Source organism: Rhea pennata, chromosome 25 (genome assembly GCF_028389875.1).
Source record: "Rhea pennata isolate bPtePen1 chromosome 25, bPtePen1.pri, whole genome shotgun sequence".
Taxonomy (NCBI): domain Eukaryota; kingdom Metazoa; phylum Chordata; class Aves; order Rheiformes; family Rheidae; genus Rhea; species Rhea pennata.
In genome coordinates this window covers 4,136,888-4,164,635 of record NC_084687.1, presented here as the reverse complement: position 1 = coordinate 4,164,635, position 27,748 = coordinate 4,136,888, and the positions used below count along the sequence as shown (strand labels likewise).

The 27,748-nt window shown below is 47.5% G+C and overlaps 3 protein-coding genes across 6 annotated transcripts in view; 1 reads left to right on the top strand and 2 right to left on the bottom strand.

Moving 5' to 3' along the window:
* ITPR3 (inositol 1,4,5-trisphosphate receptor type 3) overlaps window positions 1-941 on the top strand; it is a 43,196-nt gene extending 42,255 nt beyond the window's left edge. Inside the window, exon 58 of the mRNA XM_062595141.1 lies at window positions 41-941. Within this exon, the coding sequence (XP_062451125.1) occupies window positions 41-109 (69 nt within the window). The 3' untranslated portion in view covers window positions 110-941. The remainder of the gene's footprint in view (window positions 1-40) is intronic.
* A 1,176-nt stretch (window positions 942-2,117) lies between these two features.
* On the bottom strand, window positions 2,118-6,243 carry LOC134150947 (ubiquinol-cytochrome c reductase complex assembly factor 2). Its single transcript, XM_062595142.1, has 4 exons — window positions 6,075-6,243; window positions 3,409-3,483; window positions 3,016-3,085; window positions 2,118-2,296 (listed from the first exon to the last, which is right to left on the bottom strand). Exons 1-4 carry the CDS (start codon window positions 6,210-6,212, stop codon window positions 2,202-2,204), a joined length of 378 nt encoding a protein of 125 aa, XP_062451126.1. The 5' UTR covers window positions 6,213-6,243; the 3' UTR covers window positions 2,118-2,201.
* Window positions 6,244-7,406: 1,163 nt separating this feature from the next.
* Window positions 7,407-24,093, bottom strand: IP6K3 (inositol hexakisphosphate kinase 3). Of its 4 annotated transcripts, none has more exons than XM_062595109.1 (6): window positions 24,016-24,093; window positions 17,571-17,951; window positions 12,314-12,536; window positions 11,068-11,240; window positions 10,227-10,402; window positions 7,407-8,970 (listed from the first exon to the last, which is right to left on the bottom strand). In XM_062595109.1, the coding sequence occupies exons 2-6, from the start codon at window positions 17,767-17,769 to the stop codon at window positions 8,494-8,496; spliced, it is 1,248 nt and encodes a 415-aa protein (XP_062451093.1). In that variant the 5' UTR covers window positions 17,770-17,951; window positions 24,016-24,093; the 3' UTR covers window positions 7,407-8,493. The 4 variants fall into 4 exon arrangements, with proteins under 4 accessions (XP_062451093.1, XP_062451092.1, XP_062451094.1 ...); XM_062595108.1 differs by lacking the exon at window positions 24,016-24,093 and adding an exon at window positions 23,935-24,006; XM_062595110.1 differs by lacking the exon at window positions 24,016-24,093 and adding an exon at window positions 15,531-15,612 and having other exon boundaries at window positions 17,571-17,653.
* Window positions 24,094-27,748: the final 3,655 nt, after the last annotated feature.

Below are 27,748 nucleotides of genomic sequence, written 5' to 3'. Positions count from 1 at the left end.
CTGGTTTCCTACCTCACTTGTGTCCTTGTTTGAACTCTAGATGACAGAGCAAAGGAAGCGGAGACAAAGGATGGGGTTTGTGGATGTCCAGAATACCATGAACCACTAAAACACAGTACAAGCATCAGCTTCACCCACCAAGGGACTAAACGGATGTGTCAACTAATGAGGGCTGCTTGTTCCTGGCGTTCACACATGGATAACACTGTCAGAGAAAGCCAGACCACACTGAGAGGCTTCAAAGTCAATATTTTCCTTAGATCGCTTCTCAGCAATTCTGCTGAGCAACGAACAGAAACCAGTGACTGGCAGAGATTCCTTATGACACCTGGACCCACAACTTACTCTAATGCCCTCGTAGGAAGATAAATTATACAGGACTTTTATTCCTCATTGCAATAACTCTTTATTTTGCAAATGTGAGTTGTATCATTATCTCCATGCACTACATTCTGGTAGCCTGCACCTTGGGTAAGGATACTACTGGTAGTGTAACTTGCTGTAGGGCTGCAATATTTAACTTATTCCAAGAGTGTCAATAGTAAATGTGGACCTTTGCAAACCAGCCATTGTATCTGCCATACCTGCTCCATGCTGATTCTTCTCCATTTAAAGAATTCTGTGGTGCAGTAAAGAGGAGCTAAACTCAAGGAGCTGCATTGATAATTTATCTTGCCAGATGAGGATGAGCAGCAAAGCTCTTACTAGTGTGAACTGGTCTTTTGCATTCTGTGGACAAAGAATATCTGGGCTGTAGTAGGAGACTGCAGGTTTACAGGAGTTCACTGTGAAGGGGTGTCCTGTGTTTTAATTTCATCTCTGGTGTAATGTTTTACCTTTTGTTGTTGTTGTTGTTACTTAAGAACTAAATTGTAAATTGCCTTAACTAAATTAAATACAAAAGCAAGTTATAATAAAAAAAATGAAACATGATAAAGAAAGCTCCCTTCCTGTGTGTTCTGGTATGCAATGTGGCTATTATTAAAAAAAAAAAAAAAAGTGCAGAACAATCCAAAGACCTGAAGCTAGGCCAAGGCTGTATTACTCAAGGTACACTACAACCCAATGCTCTCAATTCCAGATGTTAAATGTTAAAAAGTTGTATGAAATTCAAGTCAGAAGGTAAAAAAAAAATGCTATCATGAAGAACTACCTCAAACATAGCCTTGTTTTCTGAAGCTTTGGATTAGAGCCTGCTGCAAAGTTTCAGATTCTGTCACTACTTGCCAGGAAAACACTGTTCAAATACAGAAAAAGGAGCAGCTGTTGGTGCTTCCTTTAGCCAAGCAGAGTCCTGGCATAGCTGTGTTCTAGACACTCATCCTCCCCAAGCCAAGCAGCTCTGTAGCCATCCCAAACACAACTCAGTGTTATGCTAACACATTCCAGCCCCCTGCCTCCCACAAACAGACATTGATGCAAGCATTAAAGTGTCAAAAAAGAATTAAAAATAGGCCACAGTATGGACTGATCACACTTGAACTGTGTTTACGGCAGCCCTATCAGCAACACACTATTAAAACCTATCCTTACCTGTTAGCAAATAGGTAGCAACCCATACAGCATCTTTTCGTCCCTCCCAGGAAAATCTGCATATACCTTGCTGGAACAGTGACACTACTGCAGCATTGGCGACAGGGTACTAGCTTGAGATGTCAGTTAAAATCTTTCTTGTACTGTTCCATGTCCCCATGGCAAACAACCACCTTCAGCCCTCTCCTGCATCTTTCCAGATAGCTAGGACTTCTGAAAACCAAAAAATAAAGGTGATCCCTTACTGCAGTTTCACTGTTAACCAGTGATAACACACACACTTACAAGCCAAGCCTGTATTTCCCACTTTTTCATTATTAAAACTTGATTGTCTTTGCAATCAAGTTTCAAGCTAACATGGTTCTACTTATTTGCTCTGTACATTTCCCGGTTGTTCAGGTTTTCCTAACCTACAGGTCTCTGGTCTAACAAAACAAAGTTCATTCTTCTATACTCCATTGCTCCAATAGTTTCAGCACAAATGTGTTTACTTAAGGCCTAGATCCCTTCCCTCAACACCTCCCCCCAAGAAAAGGGGAGAGGGAAAAAAAAATGTGTAAGGTATGTCTGAATAAAAATGTTGCTAAGAGGAATGAATGGCTTTATTCATCATGGCAGCATACAATGCTTTAGGAATATATACAGTGGAAAAGCTGGGGAATAGCCTATCACTTTGAGTCTTCTTCAGATTTCTTGGCATAAAATCTTTCTCGCAATTTTTTCCATGTCCCTTTTTTCATTTCCTCCATCTGTTTCAGAATGTCTGCAAAAGGAGAAGGAGGAGAGATGGGGAAAGAGGAAGAAAAGCAAAGAAATAAAAGCTCTCTTACAAGAGCTTTGCCTTATGTATATTTTTCTTTTTGACTTTTCATCTTAATGAATTTCTATTTCAGTGCTTGAGGCAAGTTTGTTTTCCCATCCAATCAATTGTGTGGTGAGTCCCTTATCACTAACAACTAATATTCAGTTTCTACACACTGCAATCAAAGTTAGGAACTGGAGCAGAACAAAACTGCACTAGATTCCTACACTGCACTTAATAAATGACTTGGCTGAGTGAATTTGTGAATAGTGGTACCCTGTTTTCTCTCAAAGTCTAATCCAAGAGAAGAAATACTGAAGGGAATTTGAACAAAATAAAATAGAAACTGAGCATTTTTAGAATAATGTGATAAATATATACCGTGTTTTTCTTTCCCACAGCTCCTGCCATCCAGTCTCAAACAGCCCTTACAAAACCCTTTGCTATCTCCATCTGGTGCAAAATACAATCAACTCCTTGCCCTGACAAATTAATAATTAAGAACTTCTCAATAATGCCTGACCTTATTCCTCTTTAAATATCCTAATATAATTGCATAGCAGTCCCATTCTATCCTTTAGTCACAGGTGTTTAGAAGTCACGTAGTGAATACCACAAAGACAGCAATGTACTTTGTCTCCTGCAAAGGGTTACTCTCAAATTAAACAGCGTATTAGTACCTGTTGCTAGGATCATCTTGCAATCTTCTACTGTCACTCCAGTGAAGGTTGTGTCTTTCAGGCGTGGATACTTCACAAATGAGCAAGTAGACAAGAGAAAGGGAGAGAGAGGATTTTACTTGCAACGCATTACAGCAAATAATAATGTCACCACAGACTAGAGCTCAAACTCATTTTCAGTCAAGCTCTAAGAATTCTGTTCTTCCACAGCAAGAACTGCATTGTCCATTTATGTCAAACAGGCAAAGATGTCTGCAACTTTCTTGGGGAGACCAAAAGCACCAAGTAGTGTTATATCCAGCTCACCTTTCCCATGTCTACTATAAATTCCCAGAAACCCTGCTGGAATGAGGCAGCCATGCTAAAACAATGACAGCTAATGCCAAAGCTCACCTTATTTTTGTAGTAGTTGGTGTGGATTCTGACTAAGCTCTCATACATCTGGTCACAGGCCACAGGGTCAGCAATCTGAAAAGAGATGTAAGTATCTCACAACTCTACTTTAAACTTCTCATTTCAACTAAAGATTTGTGTGAAGGACAGTGAAGAAACAGTTTAAGTGACTTCTCAGTACAATGTAGGATGCTGGTGACCCCTATTATGCTGCTCAAGAATACAAAGTATGTTCTTTCCCCTCCACTTCTGCCCAGCTTGGCCTACAAGAGTAACAAAGTATGTAATCTCCAGAACAGACCTTAAATTCTGCTTGAGAAGAATTGGCAGATCAACTGTGAATACCCACTTAATGAGAATATAGCTGGACAGTTTTCTTCTTCTCATGCTTATTAGCCAGTGCTGTGAAATCTACAAGATGTCTTTGCTCAAAGGCTAGTTTTGCCTCCTGTTTTATTCTGAAGGGTCAAATAGGATAAAGTACTATAGGATAAGAACATAAGGTAAAAAAATCCTGATGAAGGCTAAAAATAGTTTATATTTGATTAGGAAAAAGCAACAGGAAAGACACTGAACAGCTTGTGAAGGGTAAATGGATTTCTATTTTGATCTAGTAAATTGGAAAGATTTTGCTAATACACAAACCTCTCTTAGGTGCCCTCAAGAGGTGCATCTGCCTTGCAGAGACATTTATTTAGCAGCATATATGACACATCACCTTTTTTTTTTTCTATTTTAAAACAGGAGCCAACTTGATCAGAACTCTGCATTGCTGTTCAATGACATCAAACATAAATGATTAAAATAGATGGATACATGAGTAAGAACAGTATCAACAGCTAACAAGTTAGGATAAAATGACATGGCTAATCTGCCCTGGGGACAGTGGCACAGGTTCAGCACAAGGCAGGTAACATCTCCCCCATGCAAATGAGGAAAACGGTTTCCTTCCTCTGCAGGAAACAACTGCTGCAGGAGAGAGAGTATCAGGACAGACAGACTGTCAAAAGGGAGCAGCATCATGCTGCAGGTGATCTTCAGCTTAACATACTCTGCAGTCACATTTCAAATGATCCTGCTGGTGTTTTAGAAAATGATAGCAGCAATAGCTATTAAATGGGTAGCAGAAACAGTATTGCCAAAAAGAAAAAAAAACTAGCAAATCTTACTGTGTGTGAATAAAATAGACATTAGACTGATAAAGTGATAAAGCCTTTATAGTTTTAGTTCTTTTTTCACAAATTTCTCCTGCTGTCTGCCAGTACATTTCATTTCACTGTATTAAGCCTTTATACAGACAAATTGACATCAGTGCTGCAGGCATCAATTCAGATTTTCAAGATGAGTGGCAGCTTTCGGGATCTCGTAGCCAATTGGTGAAGCATATTTAGCTGTCCTAAGCATATGAAAAACTAATAAGCACTTTCTGAAATGTCTGCTACAGATTATTCTGGTGACCAATATAGAATTAGGTGCCTATAATGGTATGTTTAAACAGAAAACCCACATCTGGAACAGCCTCCTTCACTGTTTTTACAGTAAGAAAGGGCACATTTAAACTCCAGAGCACCATCTCCAAATCTTTAGAAGACTGCAGCCCAAGTATTAACTTTTCCAATTTATTTTAGTACCAAAGTCTGAACTCCAATAGAATTACAATTGTAGCCAGAGCCCAACTTTAATAACATTGCATCTTAACGGTGTCGGACAATTTTAGACATCCCTATGTAATCCACACTATCGTATCATTCTGTCATCATAGAATCACAGCAAACAACACATGCTTACAAAACCAATTACACCACAGTGCTAACAAATTTGCAGTGTATTCCAGTTCCATCATCATCACTGTAACGGGGTTCTCCAACTCATGTGCTGTAAATGGTATAAGAATTTAGCCAAAATTGAAGCTGTTCTCCTGCTAGGTTGGGAATAAGCTTTGGAGCTGGCTGGCACAAACTTAGAAGGCCTAGATTTCAAAGAAAAGCAAACATCCATATCAACCCATCCTGTGCTCTGAAAAGACCTAAAGGAAAGTTTGTAATAGGAAATAGCCCAATTATTTTTGGTATCCTGCAGGCAACAGCTTATCGTCCAGTTTTAACTGCTTCAACTCTGAGGCACATGAATCAACAATAGTGACTAGACTATGCACTGGGGATTTTAACAGGAAAAAGTCACCGATTTCTGGCCAGGCAGGGAACACACCAGACCCTCAGTGCTGTCAGCACTAGGATCCTGATGCTTGTGTGCAGAAACGGCGGCGACCGTTGCAAACACCTCAGAGCAACCCTTAAACAGCACAAGTGGCCCCCGCTGCCGGCCAGGCGACACCAGGGTCCGGCGGCAGCGGCGGCCAGAAGAGACCAGCACGGGGTTGTAACGCTTTAGCGTGGCAACAACCGCCGCCGCCCCCCCGCCCGCCACCCGCCGCCGCGGGAGAGGCGCGAGGCGCCTGTGGAGAAAAGGCGGGCTGCGCAGCGCGCATGCGCCCACCCCCCCCCCAAAACGACCGTTAAGCGGCGCGCGACACCCCTCCTCTACACCCCCCCCCAACACAAGCGGCCGTTAAATGGCGCGCGGCGGCCGTTAAAGAGCGTCGAGCGACACTATCCCCCACCCCCGGTCGGGGCGCAGCGCCGGGGGGCGCTCCCCGCCGCCCTCACCTGCGTGTTCTCGCCCTCGCGGAAGGCCTGCGCCACCCGCTGCCGCAGGAAGACGCCCAGGTCCCGCTGCCGCTTCGTCTCCTCCACCGGCCACTCCTCGCAGAGCTTCAGGAACCGCCGGTACCTGGTGGCCGCCATTGCGGCCCTCGGGGGAAGCCACGTGACGGGCCCTATGCTAATGAGTTCTACGGGAGGCGAGAGGGGCTGCGCGGCCGCGCATGCGCGCGGTGCCGCCCCAGCCCTGGTGGGAGACGGCGGGATGGGGGTGACGGGCCCGGCAAACCGCCGCCCAGGGGCTTATACTCTACCTTATTATAGTTTATAGTGTTTTTGAAAGGCTGCTGATGAGCAGCCGGGCTTTGCCGGTTCATTTGCTCGATTGCTGCCCACGCTGCCAAGCGTGGTGCTTTGTGCGGCTGGCAAAGGCATCTCGCTCCTGCAGTGCTGCAAATATCTGGGCCAGGCAGCCAGCAGTGCGGCACATAATAGCTGCTGTAATGCTCGGTTTCTGGCCGTTTTAAAACCTAGAAGGACTTAACGATATTTCACTTCTCCGTGTGGGATACATAAGGTTGTACTCCTGCTCGGTGTGCCTCCCCTCTGCAGGCAAAAGATTGAATAAATACTTTATAAGGGGTATAAAGGGAGGGAGCAGCATGCCTCCTGTTGTTACACAAGCAGCTGTGGTAGCTTTTTCTTTGTAGGAAAAATGGTAGGTAAAGCACGTAGCCGAGAAGTGTTGCTGTCTTCCACTACTGAGGGGGGTCTGTGACTCTCTGGTGTTGGCATCATTTTCATGCCCTTCTTCACCCTTTTCTGATTGGAGACCTGTTGGCCTGGAGTATGCATCCAGCAAGGGGCTCAGCACTAGCACACATGTCGCACGTACAGAGCTACGTACTAAACTAAACTCTATCGGTAGGGCTATGTCAGCCCAGATTAGCACTAATGACAGCACTGTGCTGCACAAATGAGCCAAGACAATTGATGGCTTCATCCTTTCACAATTAGAGTGTGGCTTTTTGTAATTGTCCTGATTTTGTAGGCAAGAAGTATGCAACACTGTGAATAACGTCCAGTAAATAATGAGCTCTTCTCAGATGCAGTTTAGGCCAAGTAAAATATGCAACTGGGCCAGATGACTTAAAATTTCCAGCTATAAATTGTAGTGATTCACCAGCTGTATGCAGTAAAATACAAGTGAAAGGATCTCTCTTGAGATCTGGTATTTAAACCTGTGGAAATAATGCCTCTTTTCAAAACACACAGCTCTAAACAAAAGATAACTTAAGGATGCTTTGGAAGTGGGGAAAAAAAAGGTGGACAAGTGAGGGTTACTTAGACAATTTTATTTATACTCTTACTCCCCAGTAACTGAGTTCTGTAGCTCTATTCCTTGTGTAAGGATTTCTCTTTCAGGTTTCCCACACCATGCAGGAAGGAATTATATTGTTGTTCCATAATTAAAATCTGTCCACAAAAGCTGTAAACATCGTTGTATCAAGTTTTGTTGTTACTGTTATTGTGTCCTCCAAACACATACACACAATATTTTTACCAAAGAATTTCTAGGTGACCTTTAATATCTAGTTCCTCACTGAATCTCACATGCCGTTTTGAAGCAAAAGTACTTTGATGTGAATGTTTTCATGACTGGTATCTGGCAGAATCATCACGTTCCAGCCCCTATGGAGCCCTTGCTTAGAAAATTGCCGAAATATGGCCTGTTATGTCCCACAAGGATATTAAACCTTGGCAATGCACAGTTCTTGGTCTGAGGTCCATCTGCTTTTACACCTAAGTGCTGCAAAGGTCCTGGCTCTATAGAATCTAGTACATTTGTGTTTCAACAAAGTACCATATGCCCGCACTGTACAGATGCCCCTACAGTCTTGCAGCGCTGGGCATCTGTACTGTGAACGTTGAGATATGTTTTTCTTTTGCTTGTGTCTTTGAGTGTGCTCAGCCCATAGCACTGAGCATGAGTTGAAAGTAATGCTGCAATCTGTTAAGACCTGCCAGTTCATTTGAAGAGTCTCACTCAAATGCACAGTATCTTCTTAGCCTGCGTGGCTTCGTGAGTGTGGTGGAGGTGAGCAGGTCCTGTTTTATCGTTAAGACTCTTTCAAGTAATGCTTGCTTCTGGCTCACAAATAAATCAAGGACAGCAGTAAAACAAGAAAGGAAAATAAATCTTCTGATTGATTGCAGACAGAACAGATTCTTTCAGCTCTTTGCTTTTTACACTCGAGTTCAGTAATGGCACATAGCATTTTTGCACTTTCCTAGCAAGCTGTCCGTGCTCTCATTCCAAACCATGCACATGACATTTAGCAGCTGTGAGGGTTCCATACAACTGACCCAATGCAGTACTTTTCAGGAGTATGACTAGTAAATCCAGGCTAGTTCACAGAATTTGTCATTTTCCTTCTGAGATATTCTGAAGGATTTTGATGAGGTTCTCTAGACCAAAAATATAGCCATGGTCTGGCCCATCGTAAGTGGTGTGATTGCATTTTGAGCCTTTAAAAGTGGTATGGGCGAAGTCTATCATGCGGACATCGACTTTGAAATGACCAGTCCCATGCGACGCAGTGCAGTTTGTTTTTTGGAAGTGCCCCTGAAGGTGATTATCCAAGGGTGCCATATTCTCTTTGTTCTCCAGTCCGTCATAGATGATGAGAAGTGAGCTAGAGTAGAACCTGTAAGAGCTTTGCTTCTTAATAACTGAAAGCAGAGCTTTTAGCTGCAAGATGATGGGCTCCAAGAGATCCGTTCTGAGGTAGTTACCATTGCAAAGGAACTGGCGCAATGTTTGCCTAAATCCCTCAGGGGTGAGTTTTCTTCCATAATATTTATCTTTGCAGAGAAACTGTCCAGTGTCAGCTTGGTAAACCTTGAAGAAAGAGAACAACAGCTCAAATTCGGTGCGTGTCTTATTCTTCAGTTTTCCAATGTTCTAGGCTCTGTCTTAATCTAAAAACTTCAGATGTAGGCTGAGAAATGGGACACACAGAGCCTCTGCAGTCTAGCAATACTGGAAATGTACTGAAAGCTTCCCACTGAATCCCACCTCCTGCCTTTTCTGGAGATTTAAGCTACTCAATTTAAACCACTGGTGCAGATTCTTGCTGTACTGCTATAAATTACTCCTTCGTGAAACCCGTACGGCTATAATTCACAGGCACGTCATTAATGATTTAGAGCTTTTTCCCTCCGTCCCTGTTAGGAGTTTGCAGTAATACAGGAATACCTCTGCTATTGTATTTTCTCTCAATATGCAACACATGGGCATCAATAATCTTATTTTTTTCAAAAACAGAAATACAAGACGATGAAGACAGATATATTTATGAAGATCTGTTAACACTGGTAAGAATGAGAAAGTGGATCCAGCTCATGTGCTGGTTATAATTTAAGGGAAAATCTGCTCAACAGAAGGATATCAAAGACCAGAAATGAACACATTTTTTGACACTGTATGTTTATACTACTATGTGTGTGCTTTATAATCATCATTGTCATAATTATCCTTCAGGCACGGGAGAACAATGCTTTGAAACCTGGTTGGTAAGTATAGGTGGAACAATTGTATGGTTTCAGTTTCTAAGAGGAAGGGTAGTGATTTTGATCAAGGGGAACCATAACACTTAGCAGAAATTAAGCCCCTCACACTTGCACTGATCAGAGGAGACAGCTTTGTGAGGGAATGATTGTGGTAAATTACCTTTTTTCTTTTTGTTTTTGCTTTTGGTTTTGTGTAGCAGTCCAGAGCTGAGTATAAGATGAGAATCTGGTTTCCTGTACAGGTAGATTCTCTGCTGCAGTAAATTGGTTTCAGCTGTTTACTTTGGTGGCTATTGAACATGGCTGACCCTAGGTAGGCACCAGTTATGAAAGCAGCCAAATCTCCAGATGGTAAAGAGGGAATATGAGGGAAGAATTACCCTATATATGCCATATTCTTATACCCCTAAGCATCTATTCCTGTTTGAGGACAGGGTACATGGTGAAATGACCAGAAACTCAGTGGGAAATAGGAATGAAACTACCTCAATTTACATCAACAAAGGAAAGAATCTCTTTAGATATCCAACCTGGTTTCAAGTTGTGTTTCGAACACAGACTGAAAGGACTGAGACTCTACCTTACCTGCATCCCACAGATGCGAACACCCAGAGACCCGGAGGTGCTCTGTTCACACTTCTTGATGTGACGTGCTTTCTTCTCCTCTGAGGCATCATCTCCATGCTGCCGAGTTCCCATCTTTAGGTCCAGAATGCAGGGGTAGTTGTACTTTGATACCACGTTTTCAAGCAAGAGAAACTCTAAACATGAGTTAAGGTAAACCCAATACTTCTAAATTCTAATTGAAAGAGGCCTTAAATCACAGCAACTGCTGACGTTCTCCATAATAGCTCACAACTGTAATGAGACTTTCTGAGCCAATTTTACCAACATGTCATTGCTATAGGCCCCTTGCTGCCAATTTCAGTTAATTTACTGTAGTACAGTCCTACCAATTAAAGTACCAACAGCTCCATTCTCTAGTGACACTATAGCCCTGGGCTGTCAATCCAACACCTTTTCTTCGTATTAAATTCACTCCAGTGGGTGTGGGGGAAGTTGTTAAACTGTATTACTCACATGACTGGTGGGTAATGAAGTGTAATAGAAAAATAAAAGGCAAGGCAGCTGCTAATTCCTATATAGTTGTGTTTTTAAATGCATGCCAGGGGATTCTTTTCTTTTCTTTTCTTTTCTTTTCTTTTCTTTTCTTTTCTTTTCTTTTCTTTTCTTTTCTTTTCTTTTCTTTTCTTTTCTTTTCTTTTCTTTTCAAGGAGTGGGATATGATACAGGGCAATTATACTCTGTATTTGCCCAGGAACTGGGAAGAGGAGGCACATACCCTGCAGTAAAACATATATTGATTATTACTGATTATTTGTGGTCAAGACTATGCTGGGGGCAAGTAGAGATAGAAAAAGGATACGATGAAGTTTGTTCTCATTATATTTGGAGGACATGCGGTTCAGGTGCTGCCTATGACAGTGCAGTCCCCAGGGGTTGTAGCTGTTTCTTTCAAGCTGGTTTCCATTTGCATCTTCCAAGAGTGAATCTGTACAGTATTGAAGGTCTGTACTCAAGAGCATTTTCCCGGGGCAGCTAGACAAAACGCACAAAAGAACGTGTTTGGTTTATAAGCTCCAGAAGAGAATATTCCCTCCCTCCCTCTTTTGTAGAACCTCAAACTCGATAAGGTAGATTTTCAGGGACTCTCAAAGGAAACATACTCATCATGTCCAACCAGCAGAGATCCTTTGTTACTCCTGAAAGTAATTTTCAGAAAACTAGCTATTGCTGAGTGCCAATACTTACTTTCCTCATAATTTCAAAGTGTGCTTGGCTTCTCTGAAAAGCACCATTCATAGCACCAGTGATCAGGAATCTCCATTTATCTAACAGGTACAACACAGGCAAATTGTCCAACAATGGGAATGATTCCTATTTTAGAGGGACTGGCCTTGAGGAGGTGAGGGAGGGCGCAAAGAGAATATTTTTTCTCCTTGTAGGGTCATTTGTTGCTCTCATTCATCCAAAAGCTGTAATTCTGTTCTCACTGAGGGCAGCAGTTTCACAGTAGCAATATTGTACCCTTCAGTCACAGCTGACCTAGGTCTTTTCCAAACCAATTTGAGATGAAAGATGTCTTGTTGAAAGCCTCTGCAAATCCAAAGGTCAGACTTTGCTTGTGAGTACCCTAATGCTCCTCAGACGCATCTGTCCCCTGGGACGAGGATGGGATTGAACCACCCTTGAGTATGCAGTTACCGCATGTCTGCTACTTCTGGCCAGTTCCTAGCAGAAGGGCATTACATGCTGAGTGTGTTCGGTGGCTATTCTCATGGAGGCTGGTGGCCTCTCCTCCTTTTCACTGCTTTTGGACCATGCTGCACCCAAAGGGAGCAGGTGGAAAGCAGTGTTCAGGGCATAAATTTGAGTGACATCATCTGAGTGATAGCCAAATATGCCCTGCTCCATCCACAGACAGAGGGAGAGGTGAGCCATGAAGCCAACTAGCTGGACTCGTTGTCTTCTGACCTTGCCTTAAATCAAGAGTCATGCCATGGAAACCCACCCAGGTAGACCCTGCCCAAAGCAGGAGGAGGTCCCACTGCCGAAGTGGGAAGCGAGGCCTGGGAGGATGTTTGCAGCATTAGGCCCGTGCCCGCTCTCACCTGTCTTTGAGGGTCTTGGAGAGCTGTGTGTGACTCCACTTGACAAGTGTGTGCTCGCTGCTGTTGCTGCTGCTGGCGGCCCGCTTGCACTTGTGCCATATTGTTACTGATGACTCATTGATGGTGTTATCCAGCAGGCTGCAGTTCTCCGTCTGCAAGCTGGGGTTCGCAATCAGGGTCAGGTTGCCAAGGCTGTCCTTTTTGAGGTGCACAGAAATGATACCTGCAGAAAAAGAGGGAAGAACAAACTGGAATCAGTTCCTGGGCAACAGATTAATCAGGGCATTATCATACAGGCTTGGGTCACCATGTGCACCATCAGAAGGTGCTCCTGAGAGGGTTGATGCTTAGCAGCTGCTTCCTTGTATTTCAGTGACCCCTCACAATGATCCCAGTCTAGGGATCATCCTAGTCTAGGCTCCCAAAACACCATTAGACTGATACCCTGGAAAACAGCCATAGGCTTTTCTAATACTCCCTCCTCCTCTCCAGATATGGCTGCCTCACTCGAACATCATGTTCCTTCGTTCTCCATTCCTGTCTGGACATCCAGGCTCTGCTATGCAACAATTGACCCTGCAAAGACCCCAGTGTGGGATCAGAAGCTCCTGGCTCATTTATGACAAGGGATTCAGGTCTCACTTTTTAACACTTTTTGTTGGCAGAAAGCAAAGAGAGGGTTGGGGACAGGGAAGGAATTTTCCAAAGACAACTGGCACGTCAACTGCTTAATCAGAGAGAGTGCAGTGGCACTCCAGTGGCAGTAAAGCTGTAGCACACTCCCAAGTGCTACAGAGGAGGTGGCAAGGGCAGAGGAAGGGAATTGCTTTATTTTAACAAATTTCTGTGGCTACCTAGAACTTTCTGCCTATCAGAAGCAGGCAATTCTGCATGGTGTCATCCATGTCACAGGTCTCAAGGCAGTAGGTCTCACTTTCACTGTAGCAGCAAGGGTGGTTGTTCAGTGGCTAGCCTTGGAGACAGGGCTCTAGTCCCAGCTCTTCTCTGACTCATTGTGTGACACAGAACAAGACATTTTGACCAAAGGGTGTGAGGCTATAGATGGCAAACAAGGACTTGGGCTTTTACTGTTAGGACAAGGGGAAAATTACACTGAAAATACTGAGAGCGATTTTTTTTTGCTGGATTATCTCAAATGACCTTTGAAAGGAGGGCAGTTGGGCAACCTACATTAGCTGGACTGAAGGAGAGGACAGCTTGTGCCTTACAGCTTTCCAAGATCTAAAGTGTCTGATTGCCTTTTTCTTTTTCTCTCTCTCTGCTTTGCTTTGCTGACACAATCACACCCAGAGAAATTGCTGCCCACTGGCACACCAGCAAAACCAGAGCAGGTCTAATCTCCAAAAGCATATGCATGGGCTGGCAGTGCCACCTCTGTGCATGGTGCCTGTACATTGTCATGGACGTGTCCTTCCCCAACTGCCAAGGAGCAGCACAGGAACAGCGGTCACCCTGGGCCAGCAGGAGGGAATGGACCTTTACGTGCCCAGCGTTGGTACTTGAGGAGGGACATAACATCTGCTGCTGAAAGCTGAGAGAGATGGTTAGTATTTTCCACTATATATTTAATATATTAGCATTACAATTTTTCCTGACTTTATGGGAATCACAGGGCTCAAATGCCATTCAGCCTGCCAGGTATTTACCCCAGTCTCAGCCCAGCTCTGGCAGCTGGACTGCTGCCTTGACGTGTCAAATGGCAGAGCAGGAATGGCCACGGCTCCCATAGGAGATGGCTGTGACCTTTCTGGGAAGGCTGATAACAGCAGTCCTTTGCTCAGGGCATTGCTGTACTTGTAGCAAGCAGCCCTCTGTCAGGGCTTCTGAGTCTCTCAAAGCAGTATAGGCATTTTTAGAGCATCACCCTTTCAGGCTCAGATAGGATGCCAGCCACATAGGTTGTCCACAGCAGAACGCTGCTGCTTTCAAGCCAATTGCAGTAAGGCAGATCCAAAAGAGGCTGGTCAAGACTGTTGGACCAACAAAAATCATCACTGGAAAGAGGCCCATATGTTAGCAATACCCTGAGTTGAGTTTTACCTCACAGTCGCTAGAGCACCCTCACTTGGTCTGTTACTCACTGCAGGGAGATGCATTTCTGCAGTTTACAAAGAAGGGAACTCTTCTCCCAAGCAAATCTGCCAAATAAATAAGCAACTCCCTTCTCTCCATATAAAGTGAGATTACAGTAAGTAAACACAGACACAAAGGATGTGCCCTCTCTATGTGTGTGCAGAGCCCTGTCTGCTGAGTTCTGCTGACTAAGAGAAGTTTCCGCAGCCTGAATTTCACAAGTCCTGTGTGTTTGCAGCCCCCTTCCACTTCCAGAGCACGTGGGGTGGCCAGCGCTTCACCAGGTCTGCATCTCACAGCCCTGCGCAGCCAGCGATGTTTGGGCATTACGTGCTGCCTTCCTGTCCTCGGTTCGGCCCCTCTGCTGGGATGCCCCTTCGCAGGTGAGACCCCAGGACAAATGTGCAAGGTTTCTGTTCCGTTTCACTATAAAATCAGTGTCAGTCTGAACACTTTGTAGAGGTTCAGCCACATCAGCTAATTTTGCACTGAAATGAGTGAGGAACGCAGACTGCTCCACTGAGGATGTGGGAGGGGAAACCTTAAGTGAGGGGTAAGAAATATTTTCAGCTGTTTCTGCCCTTTGCTCATGGTCATCATGAGCAAAGGGAGATCTGTTTTCCTCTGGCTCTTACATCAGGTGCATGATCTTAAGCTGTGCCTCATTTGTAAAAATCCATATTACAGGTAACTAAGAGCAAGCAGAAGTCTTACAAACTCAGATGCTTTGAATTTTCAGGGGAAGCAGCCATGAAAAAACTCAGTATCTCTTTTGCCTGAATCAAAGCCGTTTTATTTTTAAAAAGTCACGGAGAGGCAAACAGAGTCCTTGATTCCAAATCTAGCGCTGTGCCTCAGTTACTGCACTACAGCAGCCTGTAACCTTAAAAACTGTCCCAGTTACATATCTGCAAGTCAATGGAGCTGTGCTGATTTACATAGTACTGACAATCTGGCCCTAAAAACATTATAAATGGCATGGAACTAAGAGATCTTAAATATCTTACGTTAATAGGAAAATTAACTGGGAGATTTTCAAAGGCAAAAAAGGAGCTGCTCAATTGCAAGGGAATGTGATCATCACACCTCCTTCCAGTTGAAAATTCTGCCTTCATAAGCTTACCTTTCAGCCTTAAAAAGTACTTTTGTTTCCTGTTGTACTTCATTAAGGGATGGAGTGGTTTTGCATATGTCCTGTAGGTGACCTACATGTGCAAAACAAATATATACCACGCAGCTTTAGCATAGTGATGGCTACTGACCTTCTCTTTTATTACAACAAGAAAACACCTATCTGGGACCAAATATGTGTATAGGTGCTTATCTTTGCTGGCCTTTCAGTTGCACCAAAAATGCAGTCCCGTTCTGTCTAAAGCAGGCGAGGCAGACAGTGTATATTTACAGATGCTATCACCATGCTAGTGGCATCCCGGTGATTCTCAGGAGCATTTTGCTATGTAACTCTTCCCTCATGGATTTATTTTTAAATTTACAAGTGCATTTATTTACTGCCATGTGCAATACAGTCAGTGCAGAACTGGGCCTGAAAATAAGTCCGTAACCCCGCTGCAAACTCTGAACTAGGCAGGCGGAGTTTTTGAAGTAGCTGGTGGGGAGGAAAGCCGGTCTCAAGGTCACCAGCGTGCCTGACATAGTTAAGTGAGCTGCAGACATTTTTAAGCAGCCAACTTGGTGTTAGGTTTGAATGATGATATTTGATCAACATTACACATAATGTCATCATTTCATAATGGTCCCTGCGCCCCACCACAGACTAAGAATAGAGATGAGGAACATCAACACGTGTGAACAGGTGATAAAGACCTCAGGAATTTTCCCCTGATGCTCAGCTCCTCATGGGAAAACATCCCACCTCCTTTTAATTTGTGCAGTATTTGGCCTGGGTCAGTTACAAGTAGAAAAAAAAGCCTGTGTGTCTGATGACAAATTGGAGAACTCTTATTTAATTGCCCCTCATTGCAAAACTCACTGGGACTTCCAATAGAAAAGAAAAAGGAGATAAAAAGGTATTAATAACCAGGCCACCCCTGAACTAATAGTTTGTTACTGCTTAACATCTTTGTTAGAGAGATAAAGCAGGGCCCTGCTCTCCAGCACTGAACCCTGGGCCCTGCTTGTTGATGAGCTACAGAAAATTGCTTAGAGGAAGGCTTTTTTTTTTTTTTTTTTTTTTTCCTTAAGCATCCTTTTAACATTGTCCCATAAATCTAAAAAGGCCCCTGACTTTCTGGGAAAGGGAGAGATTGAATTGGAAGTGCATCAAAACTTCAGCTGACATTCTGAGCTCTTCTTTGTAATGCTGAAGGACCAAAAGATATTTTAGTTTTTAAGTGACAGCTGAGCTTCTTGCCTCCCACAAAAATCCAGGGTCAGGAGCTTTATGAACAGCACAAGTCTGGCAGTAAAAGCAAAAAATAGTGGGGGAATAAAGGAAGGGAGGAAAGACTTCTTTAAAAAACTACTAAGACTCCCATGGACACCAAATGCTTCTTTTTATTAGCTAAGTCAAGAGATTCAGCTGACAAAGTGGTTTGGGCAGGAAAAGTTACAGACAGCCCAAACAAACCACTTCACTTTCCTGGCCTCCATCTTTCCATATCTGTCCCTTTTCAGCCCTTTTTGACATAATGGGAGGCCTCCATGTTACGGAGTCCCACGTCAGCAGGTGGGTGGACACTGGAGAGGAACTCCTAGTGCCATCAGCCAACACTCAACACTCGGCTTAATAGACATCAGAGAGTCCGCACAGCTGTACCATCATGGAGACGCAGGAAATTGCTCCCTTCCCACAGACCTGCTCATATGCACAAACTCCCTGGCAATGTCCTTGCTCGGCAAAACATGATCTGCATGAGAGAAATAGGAACTAAAGCCTTCACAGCTTGGCCCTAACCCTGCACTAGCCAGCCAGTATCTCCTCTGTGGTGCTGCTTCATCACACTAGCCTTTATCCCAAGCTCAGCAGCAACCTGCCTAATTCCAGGGAAATATTGCTAGTTGTTAGCACCTTTCTGAAATAACATTTCAAGGAACACCACTTCACAGCTGGGAGCAAGAGGCCGGCTCTCGGCTTCACCACTGGTTTCAGTGCTCCCTAATAAGTTTCCTTGCTTTTCCAGTGGACCATCTGCCCGAGTCTTACCTTTGTACTGAGGTGTGAACTGCCTCATGGCCAGGGGCAGCGATTCATAGAACCATTGCTCCTGGGAGACGAGGGGTTTGCAGACCGTGTGCTCATCGTACTTCATCATGCTCATGTGGCCCCCCACTTGGTGGACGAAAGGCTCCAAGAGAACCACTTTCCTGGTGTCGCTGGGGTCCAGGGGACTCTTCCCCACCATGGTGCTTGGTCTGCTTCGTGCTCAGATAAATATGAATGTCTCTATCTCGTTTAACAACAGTGAGGGGGGATCAGAAGAGGGTTTCAGAATATTCTGCACTGGGGCAATGAATGCCAAGTCTGGATCTTGACACGTCAGTCCAGGATGCCTTCAGGCTTCTCAGCTTGGCACTGATGCCCTGTCTACAAAACAAAGGATATTTGGGAGGGTGAGAGAGGTGGCACAAGTCACTGCAAAACCTCCTTCCTGTGCTGGGATGCCAGCAGGGATAGGAATACAGCCCTGCCTCATGAGTCCTCCATGCCATCCCCCAGCGGCTCACACCTGCAGGGCATGTTACGTACTGAAGGCAAGTGCCAAGTGCACCCATATAAGGGGAGATCTTTACATGCACAGGTACTGGCAGGAAGCCACAGCCTGAAGTGCAGTTTCCAGAAGAGGCCCTGCTTAGACCCAACGGGGACAAAAGAAACAGAGGAGGGCAAGGGAGAAGAGCTATCAAGTTCATGTGGCTGCCTTTTCAAACCGGCTGTATGAGAGCAGTCCTTGGGCCGGTAAGGCCAGGTTATTAATACACTATACCTTTCTCCTCATGAGAGGGAAAACCTTTGCTGTCAAACAGTCCCAGTTTGCCCTATGAGAGATTGCTAATGATGTAGTTAGTCTTTCCTCAAGCTAGGACATTCCTTGTGAAGGAGGTTTATTAGTAAGATAGAGTTCATGTCCTTGGGCAGTTCTCTGCCTCTTAACACTGCTAATGGTGCTAGCTACATTTTCTACACCTTCTAAAGAAACATCAGATTGAGACATTCCCTGTCAGTTAACACCAGAGATTAGGAAGAGCGTTTCCTCCGTCATGAGAACATACGTGGCACGAGGGCATGTCAAAACAGCACCAACACAGCTCCCACCCAGGCTGCAAACCAAACACTGACTCTACCTGACCTCTGCAAATGCTGTGCAACGAGGCGAGCCGTGTTCTCTGCTAAAGCACAAGGGAGCATTCAGCTAACAGATTTGTTTCCTGATTCTAGCCCCAGAGAAAAATTCATCCTTGATTTTGACAGGAACAAGATCTGACTCTAAAATGATCTGTTTGAAAAAATACACACAGATTCCACATCTGTGCTGTACTGCCGCGACAGAAGCACCCTGGTTTCTCTTGCAAGCACCCTGCAAAAAAACCCCTTTCAAAAAGACCTCTTTGCACAAAGATTATAGATGGCTCTCGCACTGGTGGATACTGGGCAGAGGCTCCGGTAGCCAGGGAGGAAGATGAACAGGCAACTGAGCTAAAATTTACATTGCAGAGGCAGCCTTGCTTTATACCATCAGGGCAGTAAAATCAGAGGAAGACAATCCAGATCCCAAAGTATATGTGATGGGAAAAAATTCATCCTTCTTTTGAGGTCTGGTCCATGCTCCTACAGCCCTCAAAAGGGAGAATGCAGAGCCCTGGTCTTTCCCAGCCCTGTTAACACAGGTGACTCTCTTTGTTCCTGCCACATTACCATAACTTAGGGCAAGTTTGCGTCAGTAGTGTTTGCCAGAAGAAAACCAGTGCAGTAGATAATAAGATTTTTTTTTTTGTTTACAAAAAAAGATTTTTTTTGTTTACAAAAAGATTTTTTTTTGTTACAGCAAAGCCTCCATCACCTGTGTGGCCCACTGTGAGCAGGGTCGTATTCCTGCCACCTCTGCAGCCCCAACAACCCGGGCTGCACTGCCATCCCCTTCTTTAAAGGGGAGACACCGAGTATCAGAGGGAACAGGGCACCTTCCCTGGTCACACCAAAAGTCTCTAGGAAAGCAGGAAACTAAACCTGGAGTTTTCACATCCCAGGACACGGGCCATGGGGTCACTCTTCAGGGTCACTGTAAGGAAGGCAGGCACAGCCTTTCCTCTAATATTAGCACTTATATTATTGCCATACCTGGGGTCTTCAACCAGTGAAATCTAGCATATTCCCCAACCTGAAACAAAGAGTCAAAGCTCTGATGCTTGAACTTCTCTTTCTTGCTCCTCCCGATGTAATCAAATCACTGAACAAGCAAGCACTTAACTCAGGTGCTCATTTTGTTTTTTGCATGGAGTTGGATGAAATGGTTTGAAGGAACAGATGTGCCTCCCCAGAGAGGAAGGGGAAAGAAGAAACTCCCACCTCCAAAACACATGCAACAGCTCCTTTAACACCCCCCAAGGGTCCCCCCCCCCCCTTTTTTTTTTCATTCCTTCGTCACTATACACTTCAGAAAGGAATTTCTACTCTACAATTACCAGCTTGTACCAGCACTGAAGGAACAATGCCAGGCCACTTAGATGAGTGGTTTTCAGCCTAGGAAGACACAGCTTTTCAGAGCCTTTCCAGAAGTTAATAAAAGCATTTAGCATTTTGTTAAGTTGCCGCAACTTTTAAAGAGGACTTCTCCCTTCAGAACCATAGGTTTTTTCCTCCTTAAAAAAAAAGGAGAAAAGAGAAAAGAAAAAAGCAAGCAGATTTGTCATAACACCTCTTTGGAGCAGAGAGCACAACATGACTTCAATCCAGTATTTATTGCTTTAGAGACATTCCAAGGCTGAAACGCAGCTGACATAACACACTTACAATTCTGGCAACCTTGGCATTGCAAAGAGAGTCAGAGAAAAAAACACAATTTGATAAGGCTTTTATTGTTTACTCTTAAGCAAATCCAAGCAAGATCTGCACTAAGGAGAAAGGGGCTTTTTTTTCATTTACTTTTTGTTCTGAAGCAGCTTGTTCATTCTGAGCAGGTAAATGTTACTGCAAACACTTACTGAGCTGGTCTGAGCTGCTCTGAAACAAGACACTCTTGAACCAAATCACCTCTCTGGCTCAAGTTATCATGAATGCCAAAAGATACTTACGTCACTAAAAATACACAGAATTACAGATAAATCTGTATCCTCAAAACCCATTTGTCTCAAAAACAAAACAAAAAAAAACATGAATAGTTTTCCTCTAGCAAAAAATAATAATGAAAAACACAACCCAGGCACTGCAGATGAAAATGAGTCAGAAATTAGAGGGGAAGAAAATACTTTCCTCCTTCTCTTTACAGAAAACTCTCCAATCCAGAAAAAAACATTGAAGATATTTCAAAACATCTGCAAGCAACCATTTCCCTGACTCTTCTCCCTGCTATTGTCAGAGTATATCAGCATTCCTTCTAATGAATCTCAGCCTCGTGTCCTGGTCTGAGAAATATTTGCATTTCAGATGATCACATATTTGTAACTAAAATCTGCTAGGCTGAGCCACACCAAGTCTAGCCACGGGCTTTTGCAATCAGCGTTGGACAGTTGTTGTGCCCGGGGAACGCCAGCCAGTGGTTTCGGCAGCCGGGAGCGCTGATGACTGGGTACTGTTATTCCTCACGCAGATCTCATTTACAGCTAGCCAAACATCAAAAGATACTGGTTTACCCCCAAAAGATACTAGCTTGAGATAAACAGCTCATTTATTCCCAACTCTAGCCATGGCCAAAAGAAACTAAGCAGATGTCATTCTCCAGTCTTTAATTAATGTCCACTCCATCCTGTCGAAGGCAGAAGCTCTTACAGCTCTGAGTCCACCATGCTGGGGGCAAAGCAGGGAGACAGACAGACCCCCCTGAGGACAACACTGCATCGCATAAACAGTTATGTTCAAAGTCTGGTTTCGAACACTGCAGGGTGCCGATACTTTTTTTTTTTTTTTTTTTTTTTTTTTTTTGCTTTAATTAAAAGGCAAGAAAATAATGCCTCCGTTAATGTGAAGAGATCTGTATGGCCATAGCTCTTGCTATCAGAACTGGCCTAGGTTCAAAGCCAGATAGCCAGCTCACACGAGTCAGCAGGGAAGCTGCTGCAGGCTGCACCGAATGCAAACACGGCCTGGACATCAGCGATGGAAACGCACAGATGTATTTTACCAAACCCAATTGCCACATTTCCTTTCAATCTTTGGCCTCATACCTCAAAACACATCCAAGGCCTTGCATAAAGTGTACCCTCCCAGTTCCAGCTCAGCCTCCCATCCTCGGAGACCGGTCCCTCAAAGCAGGTATAGACCCCCCACGGCTGGTGCAACACGGCAAAAACTTACCCCCAGGCTGTCCTGTGCCGCGGATCAGCCGAGGACTCCTGCCTCCACGGCCTCCCGTCCCTCAGGCCCTGTGCAAACACTATTAAAACTGCCAATTCTCCCTCTCCTCTTTCACACAGTTGGGTTTCTCATTACAGCTCCTGAGTTATTTATACATCCAGCTCCTTCTTTCCTCAGATGGGGCTGCCTTTGGGCCAGGCCAAAGTCACCGCAGTCAGGAAGAGCCTCTCCCACTGACTCCAAGTCACTCAGGATCAAGCCCTCCATGCATTTCCACATGGCCGTTTTCACATGTCTTCAAGTGCTTACAATATTAGTTCTCAATTAATTTTTAAATCTGCCTTTTCTGCTCTTCCCTCAACTACAGCAATACCAGGCAAAAATAGTTGTAGGGCAGCAGTGTGCTGAGAGTGAAAAGCCTGGCTCTCTGCAAGAAACCTAGCTCTAACCATTCTCCCATAAATCCTTATGTGCAGAAACCCTGAGCTCTTTTATCTTGTATTTCCTTTCCTGAAAGAAAATGATGTTCATAAAGTTTATGACTGGTCCCCACATCCCTCACGAATAAGATGCAAAGATACAGTTTGCTGCACTGAAGGATTTATTTGGCTGCTTTGCAAAGCAGCAGGATCTAGGAGGGAGGGATGGGAATCACATTAACTTGGATTGATAGGCTGCTAAAAACCCCATTTCCTCTGCCTGCGATGGCCCGGGCATCTGGGAGATGGTGCAAAGCAACAGCATCGCCGCGGAGGTGGGCAAGGGCTGGGTTTTCCCCGCAAAGGGCAGGAAGACACCTTCGAACGTGCACCAACCACCTTGCAGCTCGGGTTTTCAGTGCCCTGCCACTACCCCGGGCTCGGCAGCCTTCGAGCTGCTCTTGCCTTAAACTTCTCGCTCTATTTTAGCCGCCCGCCGCTCCCAGACCACCCCCAGCGCTCACTGCCCAGGAACGACACTTCCCGGAGCCGCATGGAGAGGGTCTGCCCTGCTCCGCTGCCAGCGGCACCACCGGGGCCGGAAAAGGACTCGGTGCCGCCGAGCCTGAGGGAAAGGTTAGGGCTGCGCCGCTTGCCCCGGCTCCCCTCCCTGCCGCCGTCCTAGCTCACGCCAAGCCGGGGAAGCGGGATTTTACGCTATCCCTGTGACCGCAGAGACGTGGGAATTACAGCCCCAGAAAACGAGACTGGATGCTGGTCATCGCTGTAAAAATACTGTGTGCCACTGGCACCGCCTGTTCCCTTCTCCGGGCTGCCTCCCTCGGGCGTGCTTTACATCAAAGCTCCCGAGAGCTCAGCTCATTTAGCATCTCAGCTACCATGTCCGCACAAAATGCACTAATCAATAACGACGTTAACAACAAAGCAAGGGCAGCAATTTGCAACTTCCTGATCAAGCGCTAGTCTTCATAGGGCCCCGCAAACGGGGAACGTGCGATCAGCCCAGCCACCCCTTCACACGGACGCTCAGCGCCGCGGGGACGTGCACGTCGAGGAGGTTCTTTATCGACTCCTGAACCCAAGGGAAACATTTCTGCAACCACCAGTTATTTATTAGGAACAGGCCCAGACTGGCGGGTAACTTGAGGTGCAAATCTGTAACCAGAGGGTTATACCTATTTATCTCAGCTCGGGGCCTTGACCTGGAAGTAACAACGCAATTTTTCTTACCTTTCTGCCAGATATTTTTAGGAACTATGCGTAAATCAAGACCTGGCTCCGAAGTGCCCTTCGCTTTGCCACGCTCCTTCCCATCCAGGACAGTCTCCGTGCCCCACTCCGGCACCAGCTCGCGTCTGGCTGGCCTCGGAGCAGCGTCAGCATCCCCCGGACTTTACCCCAAACGCTGCGAGCCCCCTTGCCAAGCAGCCATGAGGTTTCCAGCAGCACCATGGGTGCGATGGAGAACCTAAAGCCATGAAGCTTTTTTGCCCAGCGCGAGTCACTCTCTTTGCGGGTTTAGCACCAGCTCCCCTTGGTTCCCGCTGTCCTCCTTGCTCCCGTCCCTTCCTGCCCCGCGAGGCACGTCCGCATTTACGGAGATACTAAGAGTATCCCACCTGCTCTCCGAAATCCAGTCCTTATCCATCCCACCCTAGAAGGTGGCCAGTGCCGATGCAAAAGGTGTCCTGGCCCCTCACCTGCTGGCTCGGCCGGCAGAGCGCTGGTCCCGACGGCGTTCGGCTGGCAGCGTGGGCCCCCGCCTCGGTCGGGATGCTGTCCGGGCTGGATTTCTCGCCGCTTTACAGCCTGGGCACGGCGGTCTTGCGCCAGTATGAGGACTGAGGGAGCGGGGGGAGCCCAGGGACACGCGGGGACATCACCTGACCCCGCAGACGTTTCTGGCAAGCTTGTGATATGCCCAGCTGACAGCTGAGCTTTAAAGGGGAGAGAAAACATGCTGGGCGTTAAAGGAAAACAAACCTGTGTGTGCGAGAGGGTTAAGGAGCTGCGGAAGAAGGGGCTGGTGGCCACGTCACCCGAGTTGCGTGTGCAGGGTTTCCAGAAAGCGCGGCCGTGTTTTGGCTCCCTTGCGCCTCTCCAGGAAAACAACTGTTGCTTTTTTTTCCCGGTGGTGTTTTCCACATTACCCTGCGCAAAAGCTCCCTCCAGCTTTGCCAGACTGTTGTTGATCATCTTCCCACAGCCCTTTGAGAGCGGGCTCAGGAGCCCAGCTGCCACCAGAAGGGAGAGGCAAGGGGGCTCCCCCAGCCCCGCCACCCCACGTGGGGCTGGAGGGGGCACGGGGACAGACGCCGGCTTCCCAAAGCTCGCAGGCGCCCGAGCAACCAAAAACCCTGCTTGTTTGCTGGAGAAAGGCATCGGGGCGTGTGGGGCCCGGTTCACGTGGGGACGATGCTGGGGAGGATCGGGCAGAGGGGCTGCAGCCGCTGGAGGGAGGCGGGAGCTGGGGCAGGGATGCTCCGGGCCAGCCCCAACCTCTGCGCCAGCCTGCAGCTGCTTTCGGGCAGAGGGGACAAGGCACGGGGAGAGATCGTGATTTGCCCGAAGTCTCGCGGCAGGTGAGCAGGAACAAGGAAACCAAGTCTCCTGACGCCCGGCCCTGTCTCCTGCCAACGGCCTCGTGCAGGGAAAGCTGACACTCGGCTGTTTGGGACCGACAAGGGGCTGGAAAAGTCCCTCGGAGCTTCCTGCCAGGGCTGAGCTGCCTCCTCTGGCAGAGCCGAGGACAAGCGCGTGCCTCCCCTCCGAACCGCCTCCGCGCACAAGTACAGGAGGGAGACGGACGGCTCTGCGGGCCCGGACCGCCCCGCCGCCAGCGTGCTCTTGCAGCGCCGGTCGCTCTCCGGACCAGCAGCACGCAGCTTGCACGAGCCTCCGGGCGTCCCTGCAAGGGGAAGGGCGATGCGAGGTCCGAGGTACAGCAGGCAGGCTGTCACGCTCCCCGGGACTCCTTCCCCCGCTCCTTCCTGCCTCCTCCCTTTGCCAGCATGTCCCTCGGCGGCAGGGCCACCGCGTAGGCTGCCCTCAGCCCGGGCGTTACGCGGAGCCCACGCGGCCGGGCAGCGATCGCTGCGACCCCAGGAGGTGGCACCTGCTCTCACATCCCTGGGGCACCCGAGCCAGCGCCCAGCAGTAACTCGGGGGACGTTAACAAATCGCTGCCCACAAACACGGCCCTGAAGGCTGCGATGGGGAAGAAGCTGAAAGAGCTTTGGGTCAAAACGGCAGGAGGTTAGGAGGAAAATCTTGCTGCTGAGGTAACGATTGATGGATGCAAAAATTCTCTCTAACTGAAGGGGAGAAAACAGGATCACAGAGACCAGAGGGATTGAACTGATGGTCGGGGGCAGAGGATGAGATTAAAGACAAGAATAAAACAAAGACCCTGATTCCCCACAACCTGAGCCCTGACAACCCTCAGCTTTATGCTGATATTTTAGCCCTGGAAAGTGAGTTTTTTAGCTTGCTTTCCTGCAGAAGCAAGGCTTAAGCACTCACTCTCTGAAGCCAGCTGGTGGTGCATCCCCCGCCAACAACTTTGGAATCCGTTGGCCAATTCCAGCAAAATGGAGTAGAAGGGGTAGAGAATTTGGGAGCAAATTCCCATAAGGCTTACAAAGGCGGCAGCCAGAGGGAGGAGGGAGACACGTCCAGGCTCCGCTGGAGGGCCAGCATCACCAGGACCTCAACCACGCTAGCAGCCAGCAGAAAGCCCACGGAGGAGAGGCCACGGGGACCCCGGCCTTCGTGTGCTTTGCTGCTCAAAGCTTGGGTTTTGAAGTGCCCTCGGGAGCCACAAGGCTTTTTACCTCCTCTGCACCCACACCACGTCCCCAGCCTGGAGGACCTCTCGCCGGGGTGAGGGTGATGGGGCTGTACCCCGACGGCTTCTCGCGACGGTGTTCTGCTGGCCCTCAGCACCACCTGCAAAGCAGGGGTTAATGCAGCTCTGAGTCAGGTCCCAGCTTTGGAGAGACTACGGCAAGAGGAGAAGAAAGGTCAGGTGTAAAACAGAGATTAAACAACCTTTCTGACTAGGATGCCTTGTTCATTCATGGGGAAAACATACTCGCCCGTCTTTCCTCCTCCTTCTGTACGGCCCGAAGTATCTCCCTCGCCAAAATGTCATCGCTGTTCTTGTCCCTTCAACCGAACGGCCGGACTACGAATTACTCCTTAAACACCTCTGCTGTGGGGTTGTGTTGAACAGCGCACAGGTACCCGCCAGAGCACGCGCAGGCCGTGCGCAGGCATCGGCCCCGCTTCCCGCGGCCGCCGAGGCAGCCCCGGCCGAGCAGGGCGCAGGCTCTTCTCCGACCGCCGCGGGCAAGCGCCGCAGCCCCATCCCGACCCCGCTTCCCGCGGGGACCTCCGCCTTCGCCCCCGTCCGCGCCGGAGCCCCGGCAGCGCCAGGCTCTGCTGCAGCCTCCCCGCCGTATCCGTAGGATTTACGACGGAGCCCGCGGCTGCGCGGGCGCTGCGGCGGCTGGGAGCTAACACGCACGAACGCCGAGGCTGCCGGCATCCCGCAGCGACATAATTGATGCCGCTAGCGCCCGGCGGAGGGAATAAACGAGAGGGAAGAGGGAGCAGCTCGCAGTTATCCAGCTGCGTTTGGGATTTGCGTTGGTGTTTGGGAGCACCAGGAGGCTCCCAAGGAGCCGGCGAGCCCACGCTGCGGGCGTCGCGCTACGGCGAGGTCGGGGTCCCACGGGAAAGGCTGACCCGCTTCCTGCCACGCTGCGATTCATCCCTCCTCCCCCCAGGATAAACCCGCCCGTCCAAGGCGCCGCGGGCCGCTCGGCTCTCCGGGCGCTGGGCTGCTCCACGGCAGCCTCCAGCACCGCAGCGACGGAGGAACCGAAGAGTTTGCATCGCTGTTGGGCTTGGATCAAAAACGTGCAGAGATGGGCTCAGGCTAGAGCTAACTCCGGTGAAGTCAAGAAACAAGCAAAGGCCCCAAGGGAACAAAAAGAAAAATCACAACCAAGTCCTTGAAACGCATCTCTCCCCACTCACTTTATTATGTTTCTCCTGCCAGGAAACCGCAGGAATCGCAGTGCTCTATGAATTTAATCACACTTAACTCCCCATCTCCGCAGGGCAGCAGCTGGTTCTCCCGAGACCAAGTCCCCGGTCATCCAACAGAGGGGGCCGGGGACAGCAGAAGCCTTTCTGGACCGCGACCGCTCTTTGCAGAAGGCGATGTCTGCACGGGTGGCCCCGGGGACGCGGGTCCCGTGCTCAGCTGCCCAGCCTGCCTGCGAACGGGGCCCTGGGGCCGCACCGGCTCCCCTGGAGCAGCTACGCGGCGGTAGCCGGGTCCTAAGGGCGCAGCGCAGGCTCGGATCGACGCCTGCGTGTGCACAGAAGGCACCTTCAAATCCCCCCGGGACGGGCAGCCAGGGC